Below are 10,264 nucleotides of genomic sequence, written 5' to 3'. Positions count from 1 at the left end.
AAAAAAAAAAAAAAAGAAAGTGATTTAGTAACTTGACTAGGTTGCATACATGCATGTTTGCTATATGACTGTATGGCTGCATCCATTCTCCCACCTTGTTTTTAAAGGTCGGGGGGGGGGGTGAGTTGGACTATGACTTAATTAATTTGCAAGGTCCCTAAACACAAGATTAAGTTTGGGTTTCTGTGTGTTCTTTTTCCTTATAGCCCAGCACTGAGTGGATGCTCAGGAGCTGGAGGCTAATCATAGAGCGTGGCGAGGTCGGCCGCAACAGGGCAGCATGATCAGGGAAGACCTTGTTGCAGGGACAGACCCAAACAAAGCTAAATCAGACCAAACACAGGGGCAGTGTCAGCTCTCTCTTCAGTTTCACATTTGGACCTTCAAGGGCAGTGTGCCTTGTGTATTTAGGGTACTATGTGTTCTCCCAAATCACCAAGGTTTCTGATCAGTGAACTGATAGAGGGGTATTCTGTGAGGACAGAGAGAGAGACCCAGTATCAGGGTTGGTTATTGTCTGAAACTCAGAGATAGCTCATCCAAGTGAGCTGGTATGGAAAATTTGAAATGAGGAGAAAGGAGAATGAAACAGTTGTCTCCTAAAAATCCAGATATCACCACCCTATCTCTTTTCTCTGTCCTGAGAATTTTTTCTCTCAGACTCTGAGGAAACTGTGAAATTAATCCCCTCAAAAACCATTTGGCTGTTAGCTATTTTTATGATCTATATCTGCAGGTCATATTTTTGTGTTTTCCAGATAGCCCGTATTGAGTGTATATTACTTGAAAATGGAAATGACATAGCAGAGCATTTGCACAAGCCACATTAGGAAGCAGGAAATGGTGGTGAGAGAGTTCTTGGTTCAAGCATTGTGGGATCAGTTGGGCTGTGCAGAATACTCTTGCTAAAATGTTGTTGGAAGCAAGCTGTTTGTGCTTTGTGTGCTTCTGGAGAGAGTAGGAGCTTTACTCTTTACTGTTATACTTGCCACCCAGAAAAGAGGGTGGAGAGAATGAAGATGAAGCCCTGGCCTTTTGGGTAGGTCCTGAAGAATTGGAGAGTAAAGGAGAGCTTTGAGAAGCAGGGGCTATTTGGGGGGAGGTAGGGAGACAATACCTACTGATCAGGCACCCTTTAACATATCATCCCATGGAATCCTTCCATCAGCCTCATCAAAGTAGCTGTTGGTCTCCTCATTTTTCTGGTAAGGGAACAGAGGCTAAAAGGGGTTAGTAACATACCTGGTAACTGGCAAAGCCGGGATTTAAACCCAGGACCTTCTGATGCAAAAGCCATGCTGCCTCGGTCATTACTAGAGACCGAGGAGTCGGCTAGTGTGGTGATGGTGGGCAGTGAACTACCCACAGGTTACTGGGTAGATTTCTGTGTCTCCCTGATCTGGACCTTGATTGGATAATAGTGTGCTTTGGGACACCAATGGAGAGAAGTTAATACAGATGCTCCTCAACTTACAATGGGGCCGCATCCCAATAAATCCATCCTAAGTTGAAAATAGTAGAGCCAGGCGTGGTGGCTCATGCTTGTAACCCCAGCACTTTGGGAGGCCAAGGCGGATGGATCACCTGAGGTCAGGAGTTCGAGACCATCCTGACCAACATGGTGCAGCCCCATCTCTATTAAAAATACAAAAATTAGGCAGGCGTGGCAGCAGGCGCCCATGGTCCCAGCTGCTTGGGAGGCTGAGGCAGGAGAATCGCTTGAACCTGGGAGAAGGAAGTTGCAGTGAGCGGAGATTGCACTCCAGCCTAGGAGACAGAGCAAGACTTCATCTCAAAAAAAAAAAAAAAAAAAGGGAAAGAAAGAAAATATCCTGAGTTGAAAGTGTGTTTTTGACTTATGAGACTATCCAAAGATAGCCCCATCATAGGTCAAGGAGTGTAATGAATGCCTATCACTTTCACATCATCAGTAAAATAGAAAAATCCTAAGTCAGGGACCATCTGTAATTGGATCAGACCTGGTTTCTCTATGTACTTTATCATTAGGGCATTTCTTAAGTCCACTTAGCACTCACTGGAGTAGGGCCAGGCAAGAAAAGTCTCAGTGTGCCTTGCAAAGGGAAGGAACAGACATTTCTTGGGCACTTACTCAATTCTCTCATTTAATTCTTTCACATATTCTGTGATGTAAATGTTGTTAGTCTTGATCCCTCAGTGCCTGACTCCCAATGTCTCTCCTTTCCCTCCCCTCTCTCTCACAATAAACCATTAAGTATGATGGCTTGCCCACAGTGTCACAGCTAGCCAGTAGAAGACCACCTTAGGTACAAATCCACATCTTGGAGACCTTAAGGCCAGAACTTAAAGTGTATTTCTTTTTTTTTTTTTCTAATTCCTGAATAGCCTTGCTTCTTCCTCTTTGAGTGAGAAGCTACTTTGGGCTTTCTTTTTTAAACCTTGAAACTATCCTCATGCATTGGGTTCATCTTTCCTTCTGACTCTCAGCGTTTTACTACTGCAGTTGGGTCTGTGTCGTGGATCCAGGGCCATTTCAGATTATCTTTGATTTAGGGATTTCATTTGGATGGTAATAGTACCATCTCACAGAGTATACATTTTAATTAGCTATATATTTGTTGGTGATCTCCCCTTTAGAATGTAAACTTCAAGAGAGCAGGGAATTTTATCTCTTTTATTCACTACCGTATTCCCAGCATCTAAATAGTCCCAAACACCACAGTAGATGATCAGCAAATATTTGTTAAATATGAATGGATTGGCAGAGGGGGAGTTACGTTTCTTGAAGAGTCCTTCTCTTTAGAGTCTTCTTCCTAAACTACATTGCTTGTTCCTTTCTCTTTATTCTGGCAAATTCCCTGGCCATTTGAGACCTTAGAAGAGTTTTCTAATGTGCTCTTATTCCTAAGGGAAGCTGATGGTTCACATTGCTGTGATTCCCTAAGTGGAGACCTGGGCTCCCGAGGGAAGGAAGTTTGTATCCAGACCAGCAATGTTTACCACATTGCAAGAGGGAGGAGCGGAATTCTTACTCTTAGGGAAGTCACGTGTTGTGAGCCCTGCCCTTGCGATATTGTGATGGTTAGTGCCAGGGCCTTGGGGCTGTGCCAGTTTCTGGGGCGGGTGCCAGAACCAAAGACATGCTCAAAGGCTGACTCTGGAGAGCTCCAGTTAGCTTATTTTCCTTTTTTCTTCATTAAACCTGTATCCTCAGACTGTGGGCCCATATTTATAGGGTGAGCAGTAGATCAGATCTAGCCTTTCTTACCCAGGATTCTAGAAGTTTCTTTTCTGAAACTCAGAGGAAAGTAAGGCAGGGAGGAGAGGCAGATTTTGTATTTGTAGTTGAAAATGCTAATTAGAAGCTCTCTAGAAAATCCTGAGAGAGTCTTAGGTTTTCTGGACCACTGGGAGTGAGTTTAGACCTCATGAAGATGAGAGTTACCTCTAAAGAGGGGAGGTTGGACCCTCAGAACCAAGATGGGCTGCAACAGGGACAAGAAGGGGAAATAAAATGCCCTGCAGGATTTCTGTCACTTTGGTTTGCCTAAAGTTTCTGGTATGGCTGTATACCAGGGTCCAAAGTCCCAGCGAACTGGAGATGAGACAGTAATATAGCTCTTGTGGCTGTTGAAAAATCACACTACTAGAAGTAAGTAATGAGGAAGTACTAAGAGTTTAGGTAAATGTAACAGAGAACCTAAAAAGCGAAGCCTGGAAGCAGCTCTGGATTCCTCGTTGTTCCATCAATGCTAGTTTGGAGCCAAGGAAGCCTTGGCAAACAGTTGTAGAGCAGAGAAAGCCACTTTGTGAAACAAAAGGAAATTCCCTTGGGCATAACCTTTAAAAATGAAGTCCTTTGCAAACTAGTGAATGTGAACTTAGCCTTCTAGTCTTGTTTCCCATGAGACACATCCACATATCCTGTCTTCACACCTTTATGCTTCACTTACTTCCAGCACATCCAAAGTCTAACTTCGCAAGGCTTGTCTTGATGTCACCACCTCTGATGCTTTTTGCAGAATTCTGTGTCAAAATTCATCCCTTTCTTCTTCTCTGGTTCCCTATTACCCTTTGTTTAGAACTCTGTTATAGCAAATCACTTGAAAAATAAAACAAAACAACATATGTCTGCCTATCTCCCACATGCAAATCTTTGAGGTAGGGACTCTGAGTTACTATTTTTTTATTAACTCAGACCTGTTATGAGGGAAGGATTGATGCATCTGTTTCCCCTGCCTTGAATCCTGTAGTGCCTGGCACATAGCAGACTCTCAGTAACTTTTTTGCTTACTAGAATTGATTCTGGGTTAATCAGATGAACGCATTCTACAAGTAGGCTGACCTGACTCTTCTTTCCCTCCCCACTTTGGGCAGTGACCCGCATTGTGGCTGGTACATCGTGCTCCTGGCTCAGTCGCACCTATAGCAGGGGGCACTATTTACTTTACTTACTCCTGACTCCAGCATTCTCCCTTTGATCTCTGCTGCCTGCCCCAGATAGCCACTACCATTGTCCTGCCCCAGGAGCTAATGTTTCTCTTTCCCAAGCTCCTGCCTCTCCACCTCTCTTCCCTAGTATATTTTGAGAATGAGGCCCAAGGAATCTGTGATAATGGGGAATGGCTAGAATGGGATTAAGAGTATGGTCTCTCAGCTCCCACGGGTTCCAGTCTGGTCCAGCTGTCTCCTTTTTATCTGCTCCCTTTTCTTGACACCTTGGGGAACTTGTTCCTCAGCTGGATGGCAGGTCATCTGGGATGTGAAGGATTGCAGGTTGTGATCCTCGGAGAAGCTGGATTGCCCTTTTGACTAAAATTTTGCTGTTCAGGGAAGTAAATAGGATAGTAATTATATGTGTGGGCCCTGAAGCCAGACTGCCTGGTGGCTCTAACCCTGTGCCACCACTTACTAGCTGGGACCATCTCAGCCAAACGGGGTCATGCTAGTGCCTACCGTGCTCATTTATTCACACATAGTTACTGAGCCTCTACCGTGAGGTGACCTCAGCGTTCTTCTAGATGCCAGGGAAATAGTAGTAGAAAACACAAAAATGGTTTAATACATTTTAAGTACTTAGAGCAATGTCTAGCATATTTAAGTATTCGACAATTCTAGCAATATGCTGTTGCTAGGACTTTTCTGAGAATAGATAGTCAGGTGGAATAACTTTGCCAGCAACTGCAGGACCAGATCTCTCTGAGAAGGGGAAGGACAGAGGAAGGGCTTAGATTAGTTTCCACATTTAGACGCAGGTCCAACATTTCTGGCACTTCATTTTGAGGTTAAATACTTGAGCTGAGTGAAGGTCACCCTGAAAAATTGATGAATCTGTTTGATTCCATGGAAAGGGCAGGAGGAAATGACTCTGGACTGCCTCATTCTGCCTAACCCATTTGTGTAGATAGCACAGTGCCTACCAAGTCATGTATGAGTGACCCTAAGAGAGGCTGCATTTCTTGGGTAGTATGAAGGGAGATGCTAGAGGTCAATATATAAGGAAGGAGGGCAGCTGTTTGCCTCCCCACCATCAGGGCTCTCTGGCTGTGGAGGAGAGAACCCTCTTTTGAAGGCGATGTCTTGAGAGTTAGAGAGCTGAACTTAGGAAGGAGAGTGAGGTAGGGTAGAGGTGGTGTGGCCTGGTAGTTTACCTTCCCTGTTTCAGTTCATTCCTCAGGGAATGCTGCCAGAGGGCTGTTAGACTCCTAGTGTGATTACTGGCTAGAGGCAAAGTTTGGACTCGGGGCACTGATTCATTGCCTGTGGTTTCCAGTGAAAGTCCAGGCCTGATATAGTCTTTATGGGGATAGGGTTGGAGTAGAAATGTATGTGACATTTCCTGGTAATCAACAAGGTTTTCAGCTATCCTGACTGGTTCAGCACCGGCTTTCCTGTTTCTCACACTTTCTCTTTTCTATCTTTCTCCCAGGAGGGGCTTTCAGAAATGAATGCCCTTATAGCACAAAAAGGTGCCCTTGACCCACGACATGGGCCAATCCAGGATTCTTGGGTTGGTTCCCATGTGAGCTGCTGGCATGGCTGCTCTTGGGGACCTGCTAACTTGGCTGGGAACCATGGTGATTTGCACGCCTAGGAACAGGTGAAATGGTTCTGGGCCCTTTCCAAGATTCCGAAGTGCAGCCAGGTTTGGGACCACTAGATACCCTACTCTTTCATCTCATTTTTATTGCACTTTGTTCAGTCTTCAGCCATTCCCTCAACCCAGTTCAGCCAAGTGTATGAAACTACAACTAGGCAAATCATTTTGCTCTGGATATAAGTCCACAGTTCATTCTGTAGTGAAGGAAACAGATAAATATAAATGTAATCATAACAGTGTTTCTCAGCCTTTTAAAAATTATCACTTCCCTGAGGAACCTTTTAAGACATTTTTTAGCTAATCACTCCCTCTCAGGAAATTTTAATGCCACAGATATACCAAAAAATCTATGTATGCTGTGTGTGTGTGTGTGTGTGTGTGTGTGTATGTGTGTGCACGCTTTATGCTTTGAAAGAGTAAATTTTTTTTACCCCTCAAGAACAGTTTTCACCCCCTTGGAGGAATCTCAGCCCACTGTGAGCCTGTGGGTGATAGAGTAAAGGAGCGTGGGACAGCAGTGGGGAATGGAAAATGGCAGGGGGCCTCAAAAGTTTTGTCAGCTTTGTGTTTCCTGTCTCCTCTGCCTGAACATCACAGCTCCATAATTTTTTCTTGTGTTTCAGTCTGTCATTACCATTTTGCTCTCTCTCCTTTATCCTGAATTTTATCATGTTTCTCTAGTTTAGGAATGAATTTAATGAAAATAGTAATTTGTTCAGCTCAGGGAAAATTTAGGAGAAATAATTTCCTAAAGTAGCCCTCTAGGAAATCATCCCTTTGGAAAAAGAGCCTAGAAATCTATAGGGTATTCATGGGAAAACATAATAGACCTAAGGATTAGGGGAAATAAGAGATACATTTGGAGTTGCCCTTCAGAGGAGATGTCCCGAGAAATCTTTATATTGGTGCCACCAGGCTTGGATATGGACGCCCCCTATTGGATCTAACTGCTTTATATTAATTCATTTGGGGTTGATGCCAGTTCTGCATGTGGGATATTAGATCGCTTCTCCAGCAGTACAGTGTAACCAATGACAGTATCTCCTCTCTCTTACAGAAACTGCCAGAGGCATGCAGCATTGGTGATGGAAAGCCCTTTGTCATGAATCTGCAGAATCTGTATATGGCAGTCACCAAACAAGAGGTCCAAGTGGGACAGAAGCATCAAGGCACTGGTGAGCACTCCAGAGGTACCTGGTCTGTCTGAGGATACAATTAGGATCTAGGTTTATGCTGTCCAATATGATAGTTTTCTAGCCGCATATAACTATTTAAGTTTAAATTAATAAAAATGAAATAATACTAAAAATGTATTTTCTCTTTTGCACCAGCCTCATTTCACGTGATTAGTAGCCACATGTGGCTGGTGGCTACCAAGTTAGTGCAGACACAGAACATTTCCATCACTGCAGAAAGTTTGATTGGGTGGCTCTGGTCTAGGTGCTTAGAAGGGTTAGCAAAAGAACCAGGAGAAAGATTAGTTTCCCTGGCTGGGTGCAGTGGCTCACACCAGTAACCTAGCACTTTGGGAGGCCAAGGTAGGAAAGGCCAGGAGTTTGAGACCAGCCTGGACAACATAGCAAAAACCTCATCTCTTAAAAAAAAAAAAAAAGTTAATCTCCATACCTGAGACATGTCAGGGAATATGTAGAAGAACAGCTGGCTATTTTGAGTAAAGGAAACTCTCATCCTACCTGCTGAAAGTGGGCCTGGGGAAATCTTCATAGCAGAAACAGGGCTTTCTGAAAGTCAGCTGGAAGTTGGACTTGTGGCTACTTCTGTCTAGTTACATATTTGTACCAAACCCTGGCCTTTATCAGAATGCTTGGTGAATACTAATGTCTTCCTGGTAAGAAGAAGGCATTTATCACTATCTTCTCTTGATCCTTCTGATTTCAGGAGATCCTCAGACCTCAAACAGTGCTTCCCCGCAAGGAATTCATAGCCAATGTGTAAACCAGCCAGAACAACTGGTCTCCTCAGCTCCAGCCCTCTCAGTGCCTGAGAAAGAGTCCACAGTAAGTCATGAGCAGCTTCTTGGATGGTGTTCTGAGAGTTGGCACCTATATCCCCCAAACCAGTGGTCCCTGGAACTGCTACTTCATTGGCACTGCCTCAACAATATTGAGGGATATTTGTGACCAGGCTCCAAATTGTAGGTGTCTAGATGGGAGTCGTGGTCTTGCACATCTTCCCTTGCTGTCTCTTCTCTGTAGTTCTTGTACGAATGATGTGCCTCGACTCCTCTTTCACCTTATCCCACTTCCAGTGATGACCAGTGATAGTCAGCGAGGCTGTTCCTTGGGGGAGAACGGACATCTCCATCTCCTGCTTAGGGTCTTATATCACATTTGCTGCCTGACATAGACTTAAAAATACCTATGTCAGACACTTCCTGAATGCCTCTTCTTTCTAGCTGGGCATGGTGGCTCACGCTTGTTATCACAACCTGTGGGAGGCCAAGGCAGGAGGATCACTTGAAGCCAGGAGTTTGAGACCAACCTGGGCAACAAAGTAAACCCTATCTTTACAAAAAACAAAATTAGCCAGATATGGCGGCATGTGCCTGTGGTCTCAGCTGCTTTGGAGACTGAGGCAGGCGGATTGCTCGAGCCCAGGAGTTCAACGCTGCAGTGAACTATGATTGTGTCCATGTACTCCAGCCTGGGCGAAAAAAAAAAAAAAAGAAGGCCTCGTCCTAACCAGGAGCCATGAGAGGAAGAAAGTTCCTTTCCTAATTTCAGTGGAACTATTTCAAAACCCCTACTAACTTGGGTTCCCTTTTTTCTAGGGTACTTCAGGCCCTCTGCAGAGACCTCAGCTGTCAAAGGTCAAGAGGAAGAAGCCAAGGGGGCTCTTCAGTTAACCTGTTGTGGCCTCAGCTGCTGAGGATGGACTTGGAGAATAGCTTCCAAGCTTCACCTTGAAAGAAGCTTGCATGGCAGCAATATTTCTAAAACAGTGACCCAGTCAGAGGCCTACTGTAAGGGCAAGAAAACTGAAGTTCATGTTGACAGGCCCACAGAGAATTGGCCTTCCTATTCAAGTGGAAGCCAGTCTCTGAGAATCCCATGCTCTCCTCTCTTTTGGTGGAGGTTCTGTAGATTCAGGTTTCTACCATGGACTTTAGGTATATAGGGCAAGTCAGCAAGAAAGCACCACACACTCAGGGAGCCTTGTCTACCTTTCCCTAGAGTCTCTAGCCAGCCAGCCCCCGACACTCCTCAGAGACCCACTTCTGTCTTTTGCATGGAATAAGAAGCACTCACACTCCCCTGCTTTTGGGATCACTTATGCTGTGGAACTCATAACCCAATTCACTTCACTGGGTACCACCCCATTGTTGTCTCTGGATGAAGTCTAGCCATCAGTCCAGTCCTTCAGATTCTTCTTAAACTTCTCTGCAGCGGCCAGAGCTGAACCTGGCCACTTCGATCTTGAGAACTCTTTTCATGGTGGGCACAAGATAGATAGATGATTGCTGCTTTCCTGTGTCAAACTTGAATGCATTTTTCTCTTTGTTTCCAAAGTATAGGCAACAGGTTAAACTACCATGCGGGGCAGTTTATCGATCCTCCCACCTCATCCTCCTGAGTAACTGGGACTAAAGGCACACACCACCACGCCTAGCTAATTTTTGTATTTTTTGTGTGTGTGGAGACAAGGCTTTGCCAGGTTGCCCAGGCAGGTCTTAAACTCCTGGGCTCTAGTGAGATCACTGCCCACCTCAGCCTCCCAAAGTGCTGGGTTTACAGGCATGAACCACCATGCCTGTCCCATTTCTGGTTTATTTACTTGTGATGGTTAAATGCCTCCTTATTCATATATCTTGTATATATACTGGTGTTTCTGTCCTGATGTCAAGTCTCAAGAGAAGATGATCAAACAATAATAAAATAATTATAATAAGAAAAACAATAATAAATAGCTAACATTTATTGAGCAGTTAATGTATACCAGGTACTCTAATGAGCACCTGACATTGATCCTCATGGCATCGTATGAGGAAGATGCTGTTAACCCACTAAGATATTGGGTCTTGAATGAGTAAGTGACTTATCAAAGATCGTACAGCTAATAAGTGACAGCCAGAATTTAAGCCCAGACAGCTGAGTTCTTCGCAGCATTATTATATACACTAATGAAAACATTTATTTTCCAGAAAGGACATTAGGTCCTTCTTTC

General features: G+C 44.3%; 1 protein-coding gene across 1 annotated transcript in view; it reads left to right on the top strand.

The window, feature by feature from the left end:
• NHEJ1 (nonhomologous end-joining factor 1) overlaps positions 1 to 10,000 on the top strand; it is a 94,824-nt gene extending 84,824 nt beyond the window's left edge. Inside the window, exons 6-8 of the mRNA XM_011964624.1 lie at positions 7,137 to 7,254; positions 7,979 to 8,097; positions 8,871 to 10,000. Coding sequence (XP_011820014.1) covers positions 7,137 to 7,254; positions 7,979 to 8,097; positions 8,871 to 8,945 — 312 coding nt within the window. The 3' untranslated portion in view covers positions 8,946 to 10,000. The remainder of the gene's footprint in view (positions 1 to 7,136; positions 7,255 to 7,978; positions 8,098 to 8,870) is intronic.
• The last annotated feature ends 264 nt before the right edge of the window (positions 10,001 to 10,264 follow it).

The sequence above is a fragment of the Mandrillus leucophaeus genome, unplaced genomic scaffold (assembly GCF_000951045.1).
Source record: "Mandrillus leucophaeus isolate KB7577 unplaced genomic scaffold, Mleu.le_1.0 Scaffold70, whole genome shotgun sequence".
Lineage (NCBI taxonomy): Eukaryota > Metazoa > Chordata > Mammalia > Primates > Cercopithecidae > Mandrillus > Mandrillus leucophaeus.
This window is presented reverse-complemented; position numbering and strand designations above follow the sequence as displayed.